This window comes from Ochlerotatus camptorhynchus, unplaced genomic scaffold (assembly GCF_037179485.1).
Source record: "Ochlerotatus camptorhynchus isolate MF236.1 unplaced genomic scaffold, CSIRO-AGI_Acam_v1.1 ptg000129l, whole genome shotgun sequence".
Taxonomy (NCBI): domain Eukaryota; kingdom Metazoa; phylum Arthropoda; class Insecta; order Diptera; family Culicidae; genus Ochlerotatus; species Ochlerotatus camptorhynchus.
The window spans coordinates 611,460-632,551 of record NW_027040619.1 but is presented as its reverse complement, the minus strand read 5'-3'; the positions used below and the strand labels follow the sequence as shown (position 1 = coordinate 632,551).

The window sequence follows — 21,092 nt, the reverse complement described above, 5'->3', positions numbered from 1 at the left end:
AAGTTCATTAAGGTCTTCGTTTTGAAAATATAGAATAATTCCGTTCGGAATTGTGAAGGAGTTCCTCGCGGAATTATGTAAGACTTCCTTTCAGAATTCGGATTATCGGATTTTTTTTGAATGCTGCAGAATTTTATTCGAGGGACTCTACATGACATTTTCTTCAAATTCTGGAAGAATTCCTTTCACCAGTGTAGAGGAATTTTTTCTCAAGTCTTGGAGGAATTCTTCTGGGAATTCCACATATCTTAATTTTCTCCTGAGTTCTTAAGAATTCATGTTGTAGGTATGGAACAATTTTTCCGTTATTGAAGTGTAAGTGCTACCAATTTTAGACCAATTGCATCTGGGTTTCTGTGATGAATTTCCTCCGGAATTGTCAAGGAATGCCTTTGGTATTTTTTTAAGGAACTGGTTTAAAAAATGTGGAAGAATTACACCTGGATTTGTGAAGGAATTCTTATTGGAATTATAAGGCACTTCTTTCCCGAATTTGTTTTGAGGATCTCTGCAATAGCTTCTTTTGAAATTCTGGAAAATTTCTTCCAGAATTGTAAAGGAGTTTTTATCTAGAATCCAGGAAGAACATTTCTGGGAATTTAGGAAAATTTTCTATCGTCATGTGCAGACTAATAATACAACATAGGAGGTTTTATTTTAAATTTCTTATAATGAAGAACTTCTCATGAATTTCAGAAGAATTTTTCCCAATAATTATGGATGGAATCTGCAGAACCATAGCAGCCATCTTGTGACATATTGGTTGATTTAACTATCCACAGATCCACTCAAAGTTCTTTTGGAATTGTATTTTTTGCCGAATTCCAGAGAATTTTTTTTCGGAGTTCTAGATTACTTATTCTTGAAATTTCTACCGGAATGGTTGAAGATTTTCATGATGAATTTGTTTCGGAGTTTGGGAGGACTTCTTGTTGAAAATTTCCACGTTGAAAACCGAAGTTATCCGTTTCCTGGTGGAATTCTGGACGGATTCATTCAAATGTAATTTCTTCCAGAGTTCCTATTAAATTGTTTTCGGAACTCAGGGAAAATATTCTTAGATTTCTGTAGAAACTCCTCTCGGAGCTCTGGAAAAATTCTTCTTGGAAAGCTGGAGGAGATCGCTCCAAAATTCTAGAACAAACTCCTCCAGATCCTCTAAAATTCCGAAAGAAAATCCTCCACAATTCCGGAAAGAGTTTATTCAAAATTCTCGGAGAATGCCACTAGAACCATGAGCGAATTTTTTATAGAATTTCTCTATCACCTTGGAAGGATTTCCTTTTGAATCCCGATCATCAATAACCCACACCGCGCTGAAAATTCATCCCAAAAGCCTCCCATCCCCACTTACCACCGCTTCCGATCCCATCTTGACGTTCCGCGCCATATCCATCATGTCCAACGCAAGTCGCGCTATACACTTGGCATGATTCTCGCACTCGTCCGGCAGTCCCGAGACGGCCATATACTTGTCGCCCACCGTTTCCACCTTGTAGATGTTGGAATTGCTCTTCGAATCGGTCAACTCGTCGAAGCACGTGTACAGCTCGTTGAGCATCTTGACGATCTTCATCGCTCCGTCGGCGTCGGTATTGGCCGAACAGTACTGCCCGAAGCCGACGATGCCGGAGAACATCAACGTGACGCCTTCGTACCGCTTGGGGGCCACCGGCCGCTGATGTCGCAGCTCGTTGGCCACGGTTTTCGGAAGAACTGAATACAGAAGCCGGTCGGTTTTCTGCTTTTCGCTTTCCAGGTCCCGGTAGGTTTGCTGAAGTCGGTCGGTAAGGATTTCCAGGTTCGTGGTCAGTTTGTATTCGGCTTCGAACTTTTCGGACAGCAGCACCAGGTCCCGGGAGGCGTCGTGCAGCGGGATGTCCGAGATGTGAAGGCCTTTCCTGTTCAGGGGTTGAGGAAGGTCGTTAGAACATGGTATGGAAGGTTGGAGAAGGGTTGCAATTTACTTGGTCAGATCGTCCAGGTTCATTACGCTTGGGTAGCATTGGAACAGAATCAGGTCCGATTCCGGGATGTACATCATTTGACCCTGCGAAAAGGAAAACGGGATTGCGGTTGAACGTGTTCAAGAAAGAGATGCAGTTTGTAGAACCGACCTTCAGTCTTAGGTATCTCTCACTAATAGCCATCACGCCCGCTTTGGTCTTGAGCACGTAGATTGTGTTGATGTGTGCCAGGATGTTGCCGAAGCTTAGCTCCAGGTGCGGTCGGATCGCTTCGAAGATCGTCAGCAGGGGGCAGTTTTGCTCGGAGATTCTGGTGAAAGATAACAAAGATCGATCTTGGTGATGGGCATGAATTGTAGTCGAACTTACTTGGGTATGACCCGGGAAACGGATTTGCCGGCCTGTACGACGATCAGGTCCCGATTGAACATCAGATGGAAGGGGAAAACCTTGCAAAAGGTCGTCGGCGAGATCATTGGTTCTGTGGAGGAGATCGAGTCTTGCATGGTCTGAAGCGTAAAATTTGAGAGCTGCCATACCTTTTGCGACCAGCTGGTAGTCGGCTTGTTGTTCCTTGTCCTCGCTTCTCCGGGTGGGCGTCTTCGGAGCGGAGATCTCGGTGATCAGAAACTGTATGTGATCGGACCGTTCGACCATCTGCGGGACCTTTGCCGTCGTGGGCTGATTGCTATCACAATTATTGGTGTCATTACTACTAGTGGTCGATTGGCTATCATCGAAAAACAGTCTACTATTGCTTCCGTTTTGACTACTACTTAAGCTAGGTTTATTGCCATTGCAAGACGTAGGGTCGGTTCGGTGTGCAAGCGTGGTCGAGCTTTTGGAGGTTGCTAAATCTACCGGGTTGGAAAGAGAGGTGGAAGAGAAAAGGAAAACGCAAACGACTACAAGTTAGGACTACGGTTCAACTAGCGACAGTTCGAAGGGTTCAACGTACTATTCAGTCTATTCGATAGATAAGATTCACCGTACGTTTTAGACATTAGTATTCGTTTACATAGACCTAGGTTTGCCAGCTCTGGCACGGCCGGGTCGGCCGAAGTGATGATAGGAACTGGTTTTGGTACAACCGGCACCGCTGGAGGAGGCGCAGCGGGAGGTGACTTCAGCTTGTCCTCGGGCTTGGAGGGGGGCACTTCAATGGGATCACCCTTCCGGCGGATGATCTTGATCTCCACGTCGACTCCGTGCAGTTTCGATGCGACGGCCTTGACAATCCCTATCACTATGTGCTCCAGGCCGGGCCGCTCGGAGTAGTAGTGCAGCACCAGTTGACCGTCCGTTTCCGTACACCGGAAGGACGGGGCTCGCATACCGGGATACAGCGTGCCGAGATGGTCGTGCAAAGCGTCCAAATTTTGCAGGAAATCCCGAGGCGTTGCTCCGAGCACCTGAAGGATCTTGTCGTATCCCGAGTCTTGGCAGAATTCAAAGAAGGTCTTCCCGAAGAGCTCCAGGATGTCACCGGCGGGGATATCTGCAAGGATAGATTTGAGCGTTTGTGGAGATCTTGGTAGATTTATAGGAAAACTCACTTAAAATATCCACCGCGGCCTCTATCAGGTTGTACGTGATGTCATCTTCGTAGATCTGGCGGACAAGAAACTGTCCCTCCATGTTGACCTGAGCCCTTTTCCTGAAAAGTATAAAGATTTGGTTAGTATCGAAAAATGTCCATTGAATATAACAAGACTGCACATCAAGCACAAAATTTGATTCGTAACAAGTGCTTCAACACTTATCGTCTTTAAAAACTTGAATTATGTCCTTCTCTGATCAAGTGAGACCCCCTCCCGCATTCAGACAACATCTTCAACAGCTCATCCGTGACATGAATTAAAAAGTCATTCTTTTTTCCGGCTCCTTAACCACCTTCGCCATTGTCACCTCACCCTGCTGGAGAAATCCGAAAAATGTCACGCACCACAAACGATGGCAGTTCCGTAGTCATCCCTGACCCCACACGAGGGAGTTTCGAGTAAGTAATAGACAATAACCGGCTGCTATAATTAGGAATCTAAAAGTACGCCTTGATTTCGCAATCATCCCTTTTCCCCTCGGCTCGTTCGGTACAGAATGGAAACGAGAGATTGCATAATAGAGAGCTCCCAATGAATTCTCCTCCTGCTCGAGGGGACCGTTTTCTTCGTCGGTGGTGGGTTGGTCGGTCGTAAGAAAAAAATTGAATGGAATTCGAAAAAAAAAATACGTCGGAGACAACTTCTCTGCCTAATCTCATTATGCTGTTTTCCATATTCGTTCGTCCTGTCTCCCCAAGTTGTTCTCATCGTCCTATACAGAGTTCGTACGCAGTGGACAATGGCAGCGAAAACCATAATGTTGTGCCATCGCACCCCACTCGTTGTGGCTTCCGGTTTCCGGACTAGAATGGCGGTTGTGGTGGCGGCGATGGTGATGGTGATGGTGGAGTTCATTAGGATCGAATAAATATTTATGAGAGAAGCGGGTTAGATATCAATAGGCTGATAAAGTTTGATGATACTGATGGGCGTTGTTTAAGTGAATTTAAACTAGAATTTGTAGTTTTAGACAACCAACAAATTGCTTTATTTGCGTGCTGAAATTAGTTTTCATCAAGATTTAGTGTTGTGGCTTTCAAGGGGATGCTGTGGCTGTCGAACCCAATCTATAACTCATGTTCCCCACATATATTTTGGTACTTTGCATGTTGGTAACCACTTTATTTATTTATCACCGGTTTAGACTAGTCGTACAGACTGAACTTTTCTAAAGGCTGACTAAAAGTAAATTCTTACGCCCCTCGCGCGCCGCTAGCACGCCTTTAGTTTTGACAATCGATAATCTTTGATAGTGGTTTGTTTACACTTCTATATAGAACAACTGGTGCAAGTTTGATCAAAGTAGTCGATCGCGTTCAGAAATAATGTCAAATGGATCTCGAAAGAAGAAAAAATATTGTGCACAAACGCCTGGAAAATCCTGAGTGGTCCGGTTCCAAGCTCCGATGATGCCGAAAACAACAGTTTGCTGAGTGCTCAAAACCTGCAAGGAAACCCTGATTGTGGAAAGGAATCAGCGGACCTGCAAAAAACTGGAACCAGGGATCGTCAGCTGCGCAGCAAGGTGTTGAGGTGCGTTAAAGCCAACTCCGGTCCTTCGATCTGAAATGTGGCCAGAAGGTACAACGCCAACTTTCAAACGGTGCGGAACATCCTTTCCAGGGAAGGATACAAGTCGTACAAAGGCAGTAAACATCCGAACCGGCACATGAAGCAAAACTCCGTGATCAAAAAGCGTGCAAGCCTCGTGTACGACCGTGTTTTAACGAAACACAAGGGCTGCACTTTGATCGATGACGAAACGTACGTCAAACTCGATTTTAAGCAGCTTCGCGGTCAAAAGTTTTTCATCGCGACTGGACGTGGGGATGTGCCGAGAAGATTCAAGTTCGTGTTTGCCGACAAGCTTGCGAAGAAGGCCATGATTTGGCAAGCGATTTGCAGTTGTGGCCTGAAAACGGAACCATTCGTCACATCCTCTACGATGACATCCCAAGTTTACACCGAAGAATGCCTGAAAAAGCGTGTATTGCCGTTCATCCGCAAGCATAAGGGCAAAGTCATCTTTTGGCCCGATTTGGCCAGCTGCCACTACTCCAAGGCGGTTCTGGAGTGATATACTGCCAACAAGATTGATTTTGTCTCCAAGCTAATGACCAATCGAAAAAGACTGGGCAATTTCAAAGCAGCGACTTTGACGAAGCAGCGGGGCAGTCAAGGACATCCAACAAATGCGAGCAAAATGGAAGACATGAGCTGATTCCGTTTCCGTTTCCACTGTGCGGGTGCTGATGGGCTCCATGAATAGGAATGTTCGAGATTTCGTTCGAACTGGAGAAATGTAACCATCTAATGCTGTAACTTTGAAGTTTTAATAAAACTACTGTAAAGCAACCATTAATGGACTTCTTAAACTTATTGAATCACGAATTACAGGTCTTTTTGTGGGTATCAATTTACTTTTAATCAGCCTTTACTTATAAACCAGAGATTTTTTCTAACCTATTGCTAAAAACGTGTTCAGTCAAGTTAAAATCAAATTCATCACAGACAACATTGAACAAGCGAAGACAAGAATTGAAAGGGTTGTTGTAGCCGTAGTTTGTTCTGTGATATTGGACTGCTATTAAAACTGAGTTCCGAAACCGTCGTGGAAGAATGTTTAGCAGAATCTGTGCGAGAAGTTCAGGGCAGCCGATAGACATTGCAATGGCATTGTAGACAAATAGCCGCTGCATCGTCACTCGTCTGACATATAGTGGCTCGAATAGTTCCAGGGAAGTTGTCTCAATGCAAATCGTAAGAACCGTTTCTGTATCCGTTCTATCATGAGAACATGAGTTACATAACAAGGGGACCAAATCGGAGCTGCGTACTCCAGGGACCAAATCGGAGCTGCGTACTCCGTGTTCGTTGAATCTGAGCTTCGAGTCGTTGGTAACTCCGTGGTCGCAGATGGACGACACACTTTCCAATGATGCCGTTTCCATCCTGTATTGATGAAGAATGGGGTTATTGCAGCGGCCGAAGGTAATTTTTAGGTCATCCACGAACGAAAGGTTGAACGAGGAAAGTAGCAAACACAGGCCATTGATAAATCTGTTGAATATTAATGGTCCCAGAACCCTTCCTGGGGGTACAGCAAACGTGATTTTGATTGTGCGGGATCGAATCGAGTTGATCGTAATATATGCGGTACGATCGCACAAGTACGAATATATCCACTCTGTAATCCAGGCTGGAAAATCGATGTGCTTCAGTTTCTCCACGACTTGAATGTGCGGTACAGTGTCGAAGGCTTTCGCAAAGTCAACAGACACCGTGTCAACTGTGGACTATCCTCGCTGTTCGACTTGATCAAGTTTAAAAACCTCTAATTTTACTCAACCTGCCATTGTATGAAGGGTCAAAAACGGTTTGGGTGAATCCGTGGGCAACATTGCCCACTTGCATCCACGCGATACATGAGAATCTCCTTCCAACATAAGGATCATACAACCGGTAAAAAACAGGCCATCCAACAGTGGGAAATGAGTGGGAAGAAGAGCCCGTCCTCTATTAACGAAATGTTATAGACAGGGAGTTGGCATTTCCACTCTTTCTAACCATTTTGCTTCAATCAGGTGCCCTGGTGAAGCCTTCCCGTACCCAGCATATAATGTTTCATTTAATAATGGAATGAAAGTTAAGAGAAAAATAAAGGAAAGATTTCACCCGATTTGTTCCAAAGGAATCCATGACATCAGGATGATTTCGAAGAGCTCCCATAGTTGCTCCCAGCTGCGTAAACTCCATCAACCACTAAACAGGCTCTAGCTGTTCCAACTAGAGGGACCTCAACTGAGAAAAAAAAGTAAAAGGGTCTGTGCCTAGAGGCAAGCTCCCGTGACGTAGGGCCGCTAGGGCACGGAACAAATGTGAAGAAAATTTAGTTCTTTTAATTGATCGATCATCTATTATCTTAACTCTTTCCGTTTTTGATTTGTAGTCGTACCAAATTTGTAATATTTTTTTTCAAAGAGAAAGTTGATGAAGAGAATCGATCAAAATCACTTGTACCCCTGCTTCCAAGTTTGATTACAAGATTACAACTCTGGAGATCATTTTGTGTGGTCGTTGAGGGCATGTGGTTCTGAATATGGACCAACAGGCAGATAAATTCTATTCTAACTTTTTACTGTAATAAGCTTGTTGGCCCAGAAAAGGGCCGTTTTGTTGCTCCGAAACTGTACAAAGTTCGTCTGTCGCTTCAAAGCGTAGACAACATCGATGGCCGCTTACGCTTGGCGTGTTCAGTATAGGTGACAGCATCACGGATCACATTTTCTAAGAACACCTTCAGCACACCTCGGGTTTTCTCGTAGATCAGACCGGAGACACGTTTGACACCACCACGGCGCGCCAGACGACTGCTTTTGCTGCTTCTGCTATCTGCTCACCACGGCGTCCGAAGCGAAAATGAGTTGAGGCTAGACAGCAGCGTTGTTTTATATCTTTTCAGGTTAAAGCAGAATGATGTGCAACCAAGTGGTACTCGATTATGACGACTGCCTTTGGGGACAACGTTTATTTCATGAAAACAGTGAAAAAATTATCGCTTTTTATTTGTACTTTGGATAATGCTTGACATTACCACTTTTTCAGTAGTTTCTTGTTGAAAATCATCAGTTGGAAGCATTGGGTAGACATATTTCTGATCGATTGGTGATAAAATTATTGAAATTGATCCTAGGGCAGCTGAGTTATTAATGTTCAAAATCTTTCATAATTTTGTTTCATGTTCCATTTTCGGTTTTCACAAAGTGTACCCCAGTATAGAAATTAAAGACGTAGTCCTACGTCAAAAATCCAAATCCACATTCTTTGGGTAACCTCCCTTTTGGCTAGACTGAGTGATTTTTGACTCAAAATTGATTAACCTAAAATAGCGTGTAAACTAGCTATAGTTACTTCTTTCATACCAACGAAAATGCCATTTGACCTGGACACTGCCCGGTGTAGTGTACAGATCCCTTTCCACTGTTACTTCTTTTCCTCTACACTAAACAAAAACATCCGCAATACTTCGAATGATTATTGCATTGCCCGAGCCCTTTAACAATATGCTTTAGAATTTCGGATGATTGCATTACGGTTGAATTCGTCCTCAGCTGATGAGCATCCATATGACTGTCATCCAAATAAAGCATGATAATTATTTGAAAATTGGCTGTAAAAAATGCAGCGCTCAGAGGACAACAATTTAAGACTGGAATGATTTGAAAATTAGATTTATAAATCGACTGTTTACATTGCCATATTGAATAGCCAGGAATAGCCATACCATCATGGATACACACATCGTTTGTTGGTAGAGGAAACTTCTTTCATAACGAAATAATCTTCGGATTCCACGCTTTACCAATGTTTGTACTATATCTGATAGCGATGATGTTAGCTCAGATCAGCAAATGACGTCCGACAAAATTATTTACATCGTCATTTTGGATGATTTTCGTTATGGAGCTCAACCAATATATGGATTTTTGTTTGGGATGACGATCATTCTACAGATAGCATTACGTATTTTAACGGCGGTCCCTTCGCTTCTCGTTTTATTTTTTATTCTGTATTTGAGAGAAGCATCATCTTACTACAAAACAACCGTCATCCGGTTGCAGCTATTATTCGAAATAGCGATTTCGATGTTTCGATTTGAATGGTCTGAGGTTTCATTTGAACAGAGGATGATGTTTTGGTACAGTGTACTCTAACGTTATCTGGTAGCTCCGATCAAATCGACTATCTGGCAGCAACTGATGGTGGAAAGTTTGACTTTAAATGCTCTTTATTTGTGTGGTTTGCATATTTGAATTCTCAAGTGACACAGATGTGTCTTATCAACTTTAGTTAAATTAAAAATTATAATTACTATTAACAGATCCTAGTCCTACCAGGCCTGTTGAGCGAATGCTCACCTTGGTGGGATTGGTTTGTTAAGATGATGGTGGAAGCAATATGGCAGACTCTTTTGCAGACGAACATTTTGGCTGATCTTCCTCTTCCTCTATTCTGGCGTTATCACCGAGCTCCGATCAGATCAACCGTCTTACCAGAAAGCACTTTGGGAGACAAATTCACACATGAGCTAGAAAGTGATGTCCGTGCCAGAGAATATAGATTCATCCCATCCGTCCGCTCTTCTGATTAGTTCGTGGAATATTCCTATTTTGTTTGTTCAATTTTTTAGTTGTTTAACTAGATTCACTATTTGTACTTCTCCGTCGAATGACATACTGCATTACATATTTCTCATGAATGGTTTCGTGAAATATGCGTTTGAAAACTTCCCCAGTTTCGTTACATGTCTCTTTTTAGATTTCTTAATGTGACCCCCGTATAGTAAATAAAGAAGTAGTCCTACGAAAAAAATTAACTCATTCTATGAGTGATCTACGCTTTTGCGAATTTGAGTGAACTAAAGTCCTATAGTAAAAGTATGGACGTCTTTAAAAAGTTGTTCCAATCGATGTACCGCTTTGCTCGATTGGAACAGCTTTTTTCCCTTAGGTGGTGACAGTCGTCCATACTTTAACCAACCGGTGAGCACTCGTGTTTATTTCAGTTACCATGGGGACGTCATTTGTGATTAGTCCCGATCCCTTTCAATTTGTATCATTATTTATGTACGGTCCTTATATTTGAAATGACGTTTCACATTCATCTAGTGATGGCCGATTATCATTCGAATAATCGATTAATCGATTAATAGATTAACGAACCGAAAAGTAAAATATTTGTAATCGGTTATATCATGCCGACATAAGCATTAACAGCTCCAGAGGATCATCACCGATCGTTTCAAACATATGCTGCTCTCTTATTGGTGGAAAAACTGACAGCACAGCGAACAAAAAATAATCGATTAGTTGTTTATCGACTAATTAAAAAATGGGACATCTCTGATTTCGGTGTGATTGTTTTGATAAAAAGTTGTGCCAAATTTCATCTCTACCGAGGGGGCAGCAAAACCACAAAATTACCTTGCATACGGGGGGTATTAATTGGATGAAAGGGACCGTTAAAGAGGGCACTAAAATAGAAAGTTTTTCTTCCGACAGTTTCATCTTAGTATTCTTCTTTGCTTTAACTAGAGGGCTTTAGAGTGAACGTGACTCAAATTTGAGTTAAATTCATTTGGCGTGTATACGTTCTATCGAACTTGTATACTGAACGAAAACATCCGCAATACTTCGAATGATTATTGTATTACTCGAGCCCTTTAACAATATGCTGTCGAATTTCGGATGATTTCCTTATTGTTGAATTCGTCTTCAACTGATGAGGAGCATCCATATGACTGTCCTCCAAATAAAGGATGATATTTGAAAATTAGCTGTAAAATATACAGGGCTCAGAGGACAACAATTTAAGGATAGGATGACTTGTAAATGCTTTAGATTAGATTATTAATTCGATTGTTTACATTTCCATATTAAATAGCCATGAACAGCCATTCATTATGGATACAAAAATTTCTTTTTGTTTGGTAGAAAAAACTTCCTCCACCACGAAATAGGCAATTTACAGTTTCCACGCTTTACCAATGCTCGTACCACCTCTGATAGCGATGGCTATGCTTCCACCTCGTTTGTCTGCTCAAAACAACAAATGACATTCGATAGAATTAATCATGTTTTGTTGTTTTTGATATCATCCACATCCAGAGGGCCAGTCACTTTCGAATGTATGGGAATGGTAGGAAACCATTTGAAAATGCATGAAAATTTTCAGTTTTTATTAATTATCGTCTTTATGGGCAGTTTTAGCAGTATTCATCTTTGGTTTTAGATGCACAAAAATTGCACGAGTACATTACTATGGTGGTAAGGTAAACACTCGTTTATTTGTTTCCTTCTGTGAAAGCATGTTGAGTCACAAATAGTTGAATTTCTGATATTCTCCATACTGTAAAAAAGATTTTCCTACCACTGAAGGGGTGACATCTCTCGGATCTTCAGTATAGCTACTACTCAAATCATATAATTTATTATTTACATCATCGTTTTGAATGATTTGTGTTAAGGGGCTGAGCCAATACCAAATTAATTTCAATTTAAGATGACTACCATTCTGCAGAGAGCATTACGCATTCCAACTGAAGGCCCTATCCCTTTTCAAAACAATGTTCATCCTGTATTCGAGAGGAAAATCATCTGATTTCAAAACAACCGTCATCCGGTTGCAGCTATCATTCGGAAAGGCGATTTCGAAGTTTCGATTTGAATGGTCTGAGGTTTCATTCGAACAGAGGACGGTGGTTTGGTACAGTGTATGCAACATTTTTTGAGACTTGGAAAGCAATGTTTTTCCCGCAAATAGCTCGTGAGATGTCGTTAGTGAGTTCCGTGGCAATATTTTTAGGAAAGTTTATTTAAATAGTTACGTCCCTTTATCTGTGCTGCGGAGAAACAAACAATGCCTTAAAATTACAGATGTATAATCTAAGTGAATTTTGAGATTTCACGCCGAACAATGCATTAAGTCCTAAGTAACATTGATCGATTCTCTTCATCAACTTTCTCTTTCGTTAATAGCTTGATTATAACAATGATTCTGGTCGTGTTTGGCGTATTAAATGGTAGATAATAGCAAAGACTACAAATCAAGGAGACTGGCAACTGTTCTCTTCTCCCATACAAATGTCAAACGTCACTGATATCAGCGCCTCTGTCAATCAAAGGTGGAACTTTGAAGCACAAGAGTTAGTGAGACTGCTCATAAACAGTAACTGTGTGTGTTACCTAATGTCACCGAAACAAATAATCATAACACGGCAGTCGTTGTTGTTTTTGTTTTGCTCTCCAAAATGTAATGGCAATTTGTATCCTAATCCCAGCAAGCCGGTGGTTATCCATCTCTAAACCGAAAGCTTGTCATAGTGGATCAAATAGAGGATTGAAACTAGGATCAATACTTAGTGAAAGTAACTTTTACTTGTGAACGAGGAACCGAAATATTGTTTATTTCGCCTGTTGGAAGCAATCAATTATAATGAATTGTCAGTTTCCACCACAATTGAGTGATGTTCTATCAGTCGGAAGATGCTGAAAATTCAAGGATTCAAAAAGAACAAAGATCCCGAACCTACATAACGATCCAACGGAAGGCGTAGCAGGATCTAATGTTGGAGAAAATGAAAATGAAAGGTTGAAGGTCTACAATGCCAAACGGTACGTATTGACAAAGAATATATTTCCATTTTAGATGTTGTCAGAACATGAAACCACCGGATAGTGATACTCTGTATGCTTTAACAATTCTAGGAATCGACCGACCCATTCCAGAGAATGATAACAACAGTGTCGGATTGGCCAGTGACATTCAAATGGTCAGCGAGTACTGTACCATGTTGCCGAGCATCACTACTTAAATCCCCCCGCTGTGGCCAGGTGCCAAAGCCGTGCAGAACGGGCATGCATTTTACTAATGCACCATATTAATGCCCATAAATGCATCACTAAAGGGCTTAGAAAACGTAGAAGATAGTTCTGAGATAGCAAACTAATGATCGAGGAAGGTCCCACCATCATTGTGAATGGCATCATTGCCATAGTTTTTATTTTCAAAACAAATCTGTTCAATTTCAGCTGGAATTTTGCTCGTTGTCAGCATAAAGCAAACGTTTCACTTTTGTGTGTTGAAATTAGCTGGAAATGTCTTTCAATGGCCGTGAGGATGCAAAGGGATGCAATCTTACTTAGGACCTTATCAATTGTTCGGCTTGATTTGAAATTGCGAGGTGGGAAAGGAAAAGTGACTCTGCAAGGAAAAAACCTTAAAGCCTACAGTTGCTTTGCCTCAACTTAATATGAAAAATTTCTTTCATGCTCCATTCCCAATACCACGAGTGAACAAAGAATCCAGCCAACCGTCCAGCAGACCCGCATAAGAGCAATATATTCACATCCTTCTTCGTTCGTTTAAGTATGGCAGCGAACGAGGAACACATTTGCTTCGCAAACGCAATTGATTGCGTAGCAAATTTTGCGAATGTATCGTGTGCATGCAGTTTTCCACAGTTTGGGTTTTTTTTATAGAGTTTCCATTTCGTCTGGCTCTTTCCGTTCCCTTCCAGATCGGTTTCCACTTTCGGGGGATCATCCGGTGCGATTTTTCGCAAACGCAATCGTGGATGTAAGAAGGGATGAGAACGTGATCTTGTTAAAAAAAAAAACATCTAACATATGCTGCGACTCAGTCACCAACGACGATAGATGGCTAATCCAATGATCCAATTTGTAACCTTTGACGCGGGTGGTGATGGGAGGTGTGAGGGGGAGCTGCATGGTTTCTCGCTATTTTGCAAATTCGATTTCCGTGTATACATCTTTCCGCATTTGTTCTGAAACTCCGAGTGTAAATTGCTTTCCTTTTTCCGAGGATAAATGACGTCCCATTTCCGATGCTTTTCATTTCACGTCCGCTGTTGTCGATTTAGATTCTGCGATAGCACTAGAATATATGACAATAATGCTTCTTATGGGGGGAAAACGTTACTGTCGATTGTACGAAGCTAAGGACCGTTGTTTGTCTTTTTTGCGATTTTGGAAACCTTGAAGAAGGGATTCCAATTCGAATTCATCATCTCAGTAGAAATCTCAAAATCTTCTCCACGTACGCACATAGGTAGCTCAATATTCATTTCGTTGACTGCTGTTCACTTAATTTAGACTATCCTCTTTCCTAAATTGAACAGAAAGTTCCCCCAAACTACTCGGATTCGGCTTTGATCTGCTTCTTGAAAGTAATTAAGAAAAACCATTTTTCCCTATGCAAACGAATCTGCCGCTCCTTCCCTTCCCAATTTGAATCAAACAGATCGATGAAAGCAAATACGAAAACTTTTCTACTCAGCACTCAGTAGCAGACAAATTGCGTCCGGATAGTAGAGAAGATGCTGCCTGGTTCCTCTTGGGAGCAGAGCTTCCTCTGCCACTCCCCAAGGGAACTGCTATTTGATTAGCTTTCAATCTAATTTAAAGGCAGCTAATTTCGTTTGAGTTTTTAGAAACTGTTGCTGTTCCTAATGGAAGTGATGGCTAATTAAGCTAAGCTGAATAAAACAGGGTTCCTCGATTAACCATAAGCGTAAAGTCTGGGAGCAAAACAGGAGTGAGTTTTCGAGTTGCTTGAGTTTAGCGTTTACAGTTATTAGACAAGAACTAAGCTGGTGGTGGGATTATAACCCCAACTCGTCATCTAAAAGTTGTAGGAAGGGTGCGTCGGTTTTATATAACAGTATAAGAAAAGATTCATTTTTTAATATGATTAAATTGTATCCATGGTCATTCATGAGATTACATTCTGAATTAACTAATGACATCAAGTTACAACATTACTTATTTGGATTTAAGAAGTTAAGCTTTTAAATGGTATATAGGTCTACATTGAATCCATGATGAATTATTGAGTTTATGAAAATCGTTTTCGGTTCCAGATCAATTCTAGCTCTGTTCGCTTGAATCCCATTGTCACTTATATCACGAACGAAGTGACAGATGGAATCACTATGTAAAGGGTGATACGGTCAAAATTTGGTCAAGGGAAAACGCGTGTAAATCGGTGAAATCGTTTATTTAAAAAATCAAATTAAATTTCTTTTTCAAGTTCAATTAGTATAAAATTCAGGAAAAATATTCAGTTAGGCTTCCGCTTTTCCAAATCCGAATTGCCGGGCCTTACGCTTGACCCCTGCCATCAGATTTTGTACAGCCACCTTGTCCACCTTCTTCGCCGCAGAAAGCCAGTTTGCCTTGAACTGCTGCTCGCCCTTAGCAGTTTTTTGGTCTTCTTTAGGTTCCGCTTGACAATAGCCCAGTGTTTCTCAATTGGGCGGAGCTCTGGCGTGTTGGGAGGGTTCTTGTCCTTGGGAACCACCTGCACGTTGTTGGCGGCGTACCACTCCATGGCCTTTTTACCGTAATGGCAAGATGCCAAATCCGGCCAAAACAGTACGGAACAACCGTGTTTCTTCAGGAAAGGCAGCAGACGTTTATTCAAACACTCTTTCACGTAAATTTCTTGGTTGACAGTCCCGGAAGCTATGAAAATGCTGATTTTCAAGCCACAGGTACAGATGGCTTGCCAAACCAGATATTTCTTTGCGAACTTTGACAGTTTCATGTGCTTGAAAACATCTGCTACCTTTCCCCTTCCTTTTGCCGTACAAAACTCCTGTCCCGGAAGCTGCTTGTAGTCGGCTTTGACGTAGGTTTCGTCGTCCATTACCACGCAGTCAAACTTCGTCAGCATCGTCGTATACAGCCTCCGGGATCGCGCTTTGGCCGTCGTATTTTGTTTATCATCGCGATTTGGAGTCACTACCTTCTTGTAAGTCGATAGTCCGGCTCGATGCACGGTTGTAGACGATACACCCAGCTTATTTGCGGCATCTCGGAGAGAGAGGTTAGGGTTTCGCTTGAAACTACCGGCAACTCTCTTTGTCGTCTCAGCGGCTTCCGGTTTTCGATTTACACCCGATCCAGACTTCCTGGCTGTCGACAAACGTTCCCCAAACACTTTAATTACATTTGTAACGGTTGATTTGGCAACTTTTAGCGATTTTGCCAACTTTGCGTGCGAGTAGCTCGGATTTTCGCGATGCGCGAGCAAAATTTTGATACGCTGCTCTTCTTGCTTGGACGGCATTTTGACAACTGCAGAGTGAATTCCAAAATCAAAATAGGAGCAACATTCTACACACACACACCTTCAAAATGAGGGGTGTTCAGGTTTTTTAAATGCAAAATTGAAAGAAATACGTCAAGTTGATATTGACCAAATTTTGACCGTATCACCCTTTAATAACTGAATCACTTCGGAAAAGTTTGTTATTCAAGCTGATGTATGAAATAATGATGTAATAGCAAAAAGCAGATACAATATTACATCAATGGATGTAATTTGTTCGCAAAATTGATGTAAATCGTACAACGTTATATTACACAACCGATGGATTGACCTGGTTGCATCAGTTTGGATGTAATATTCAACAACTTTTTTTTCTATGTATCTAGAAATCTCGAATGATTTTGCAATAGGTCTTGGAGGGTCCCCAGAAGGAACTGAAACCGAAGCAAATAAAAACAACGCTTAAGGCCTATTTTGTTCAAGATAATATCAAAAACAAGATTGTCCTGTGAGACAAACAAAATCTAAGTTAAGGGCCTGATTTATTTTTATAGATAATACAAATAACGAGCTTTTCCTGGGTAATAAAGGTTCTATACACCACCACATTTGATCAAGCATACAGTCTTCATACAGAGTATTGAACGGTACTCCGACCATAGAGTAGTTGAGGGTTCCTCAAAGAAGTTCAAAGATCAAATCTCTTACAGGAAGTTTTGGCAACATTTGTACTTTAATGTTGTCCAGAGAACCAAAAAATCTGAAATATTTCACACAAATTTCAGAAATCTACATGAAAGGTCAGAAAAAGTAAAAGATTGTCGTTTAAATTTATTAATTAAAAATGTTTACCTTGAACTTTTTAATTATGATTCGAGTAAATTTGGAGAGAATTTTACTTCACATTTCTCGTACTACTCTCGTTTCACCTTTTCGTTCATTGAATGTGAATGTGAATGCAATGTAAATATAACGAAAAATATGTTGTTGTGCGAAATGTGCATTAGTCAACAAAATTTGCGTCTTCAAAAGTTTTGAAAATTATCTGGAGATAAGCATGAGCAAACAAAAAAAAAACTGTTTTTTAGAGACACCCTAATTCAGGAAAATTGCTTTTAGTCGGTCAGTTGAAGAGCAACAAAAACGTTTTTTCACTAAGTTCCTTGAAATTAGCTTAGCTACAACTTTGCCGAAGAATGTATTTATTTCTGCAAATAAATAGTTGCATTTTTTTAAATTATTTCAGAACCACCCTGTAGTATAAAGAATTAGTGTTGAATAAATAACGAGAAGAATTGAGTGAGCGTGAAGCGTGATAGTCCGTATGTAAATGAAATCTAATTGGTTGGAGAATTTTGCAGGAGCAGATATAAATATGAGGTACCTAAGCTCGTTCAAGTGACCAACGCCATCGAAGAGCTGCTGAAGCGGGAAAAATGGGAATATTTCTCTCACGATGTTGAGGAAGACAAGCCGTTCAAGGTGGTCCTGCGTGGTCTACCTGGCATAGAAATCTCGGTGCTGTCGGATGAGCTAAAGCCGTTGCAAGTCTTCAAGATGAATCGGTACTACGTCTCCCGTATTTGGTCCACCTCGAGCGAAACACAACGTGTTTGAAGGACCTGCAGTGTATTGGGACGCTTTTCCACATCGTGGTTAAGTGGGAACGCTACCAACCTCGCCCCCGTAACGTCACCCAATGCTCAAACTGCCTCATGGTTGGGCATGGGACCAAAAATTGCCACATGGCTCATCGCTGCAAAGAATGTGGCAAGCAACACGCAGAATGCGAGAGGATGGAGAACGCCAATCCACAATGCGCCAACTGTGTGCAGCACATCGAGCTACCGAAGCGTGCGGAATTCATGGAAATCCGCAAAAAGGCCTCCACGCAGAACCAGCCGGGTCGACAAAAAGGTACCGGCACGCAATGAGCAGAATTTCCTCGCCATTAGCCAACGGCGTCCGATTCCGATTCTTCCGCCACTACCGCTCAACAACCGTTTGGCTGCTGCTGCATCGGTCCCGCCAACTGCTGAGGTGCCAAACCATCCGGCTAATCCTAGCCGTCAGTCCTATGCGGCAACGGTTTCGTCTCCCCCCCCCGGGACTTTCGTGGCGTCGAGATGGTGCCCCTCCATCGCATGAAAATGAAGAGATGCTCACAACAGAGGAACTCATTACCATCATGGCAGAAGCAATCATCAGCAAGCGCTCCTGCAGAACCAGAACCGAGCAGATTCTTGCTGCATCACGTTTCATCGACAATTATGAACTGTCAAACCATCAAGATCGCCAACTGGAACGCTTGCTCGCTCAAGAGCAAGATCATCGAGTTCGTTGACTTCCTCAACAAACAAAACATCGACATTGCCGTTATCACCGAAACCCACCGGAAACCGGAGGTAAACATCTACCTTCCTGACTTCCGGCTTCTAAGACTTGATCGAACCAGCTCCGGGGGAGAAGGAGTGGCCATTTATGTAAGGAGAAACATCTGCTGTCGGCTTCTATCGAGCTTCCAGCTGAAAACCATCGAAGCTTTAGGGGTAGAATTCTCCACTCCTGTCAGCCCTATCACCATCATTGCGACCTACTGCCCCAAGCAAGTCACCATCAGGGACGGGTCGGCAGCAGACCTGCGGAGGGACATCATCGAACTAACTCGACGGCGCGAAAAGTACATCACCGCTGGCGACCTGAACGCCAAACACCAGGCTTGGGGCAACAGTCTACGCAACAAAAACGGCACCATCCTGAACGACGACCTGCAAGAGGCTTGCTACACCATATTAGCGCCGGACTGTCCCACCCGGTTGAGCCGGTCTGGCGTTCACTCCACGATAGACATCTTCATCAGCAACTTGGGAGACAACATCTCGCTACCTGTGACCCATCAGGAGCTGAGTTCGGACCACTATCCGGTGGTGGCCGAAGTAGGCTCATCCGTGAACCGAATCCAAGCTTCCCGACGCAACTACCATCGTGTCAGCTGGGAGCAGTTCCAACACTGTGTCGACTCCACTGTCGACTACGGTGTCCTTCTGGAGACGCCCAAAGACGTTGACCGGTGTCTGCGTTCCATCAAGAAGGCGATATCCCGGGCCAGGGAACAACACGTGCCAGTATCCAGACAGGTGAGCAATACTCTGAACCTTGATAGAATTACCAAAGATCTCATCGGACTCCGTAACTCAATCCGAAGGCAATACCAGCGTTCTGGTTTACGTGTCTTGAAGACCCATTGCAATCGTCTTACAAAAACCATCCAAGCCAGGATGGTGGATCTCAGAAATCAAGATTTTGCTAACAAGATCCGCTCTCTCCCAGATTGTGCAAAGCCCTTCTGGAAACTAACGAAAATCCTTAAAAATAAGCCAAGATCCATTCCACCACTGACTCCTGAAGAGAAGGCTGCCGCGATAGGTCAACACTTCGTTAGCTCCCATAATCTCGGACAAAACATCGTCAGCCCTCATGCATCTAAGGTTGCTGAAAATGCAACCAATCTTCATCAGATTCCTAACATTTTTCCAGAGGAATCCGAGATTACGGCTGACGAACTGTTGGCCTATATCAAATCATCTAACAACATGAAGGCCCCAGGTTTCGACAACATCCTGAATCTGGAACTCAAACACTTGAGTTCCAGATTCTACAACCATCTGGCACTGATTTTTAATCAGTGCCTCAGACTTGGCTACTTCCCCTCGTGTTGGAAGTCAGCTAAAGTCATACCCATCCGGAAACCTGGGAAGGATCCGTTCTATCCTTCAAGTTATCGACCAATCAGCCTTTCCTCAGGGTTATCAAAATTGTTCGAAAAAGCAGTCTGCCACCGGCTCCTAACATCTGCCGAACAAAACAACATCTTACTCGAGGAAGAGTTTGGTTTTCGGAAGGTCGTTCGACCGTCCACCAGCTGACTCGAGTGACAAACATTCTCAGACGGAACAAGTCTGTTTCGAAAACATCTGCCATGGCGTTGTTGGACGTTGAAAAAGCGTTCGACAATGTCTGGCATGATGGCCTGGTGTTCAAACTACAGCAGTACGGTATTCAAATCTTCCTAGTGAAGATAATAAAGAACTATCTATCGGACAGGACGTTCCGAGTATCTCTGAATTGCATCACATCGGATGCTTTCAACATCGGTGCCGGGGTTCCACAAGGAAGCATCCTTGGCCCCATTCTATTCAACTGACACGGCACGAAAGATCGTAAAGGAAGATTGCGGGGCGAAGTCGAGGGCACGGGAAAAAAGAACTCACATGATTACCAACCGCATCCGGGAGCTACGAGTCGAACGATGCAAGAAAATCCTGAACTTCCTTAAGCGAAAAAATCCGGTAATCCTGTTCACCGACGAGAGCATGTTTACCGTCGATCGCGTATCAAATTCCAGAACCGACTGGTATATTAGTTCTCTTCCGGATAAAGACGTGGCCGACGAGCACAAGAACGTGTATCTGACCAAGCATCCTGCTAGCGTTATGGTGTTTGGATTGGTGGCTTCCGTGGATCAAAGAACAGTACAGTCCGAAGCCAAATGTTGTATTTCAACACACACACCTCGAACCGCACTCAGAACTGGTTGCAGGAATATCTTTCGTTCTGGGCGAAGGATATGTGGCCGCCATCCAGCCCCGATCTTAATCCGCTGGATTACTCAATATGGCGCGTCATAAAGGCCAAGGTCTGTTCTAAACGCCACCCGAGTACAGCAAGCCTCAGACAAACATTGACCCGTACCTGGAGAGAAATGGATCCAGACTACATTATTAGAACCTGTCGTGCATTCCGGAAGCGTGTGGAGGCCGTTATTGCAGCAAGTGGAAACTCGATCGATGATTAACATAGTTTAAGACTCTGAAAAACATCTCCGCTTTAA

The 21,092-nt window shown here is 42.7% G+C and overlaps 1 protein-coding gene across 1 annotated transcript in view; it reads right to left on the bottom strand.

The window, feature by feature from the left end:
* Positions 1-21,092, bottom strand: part of LOC135700142 (guanylate cyclase soluble subunit beta-1-like) — a 153,677-nt gene that overhangs the window by 22,651 nt on the left and 109,934 nt on the right. Inside the window, exons 4-10 of the mRNA XM_065220561.1 lie at positions 3,524-3,624; positions 2,926-3,465; positions 2,507-2,824; positions 2,337-2,448; positions 2,118-2,277; positions 1,968-2,050; positions 1,355-1,901 (exon numbers count right to left, since the gene is read on the bottom strand). Coding sequence (XP_065076633.1) covers positions 1,355-1,901; positions 1,968-2,050; positions 2,118-2,277; positions 2,337-2,448; positions 2,507-2,824; positions 2,926-3,465; positions 3,524-3,624 — 1,861 coding nt within the window. The remainder of the gene's footprint in view (positions 1-1,354; positions 1,902-1,967; positions 2,051-2,117; positions 2,278-2,336; positions 2,449-2,506; positions 2,825-2,925; positions 3,466-3,523; positions 3,625-21,092) is intronic.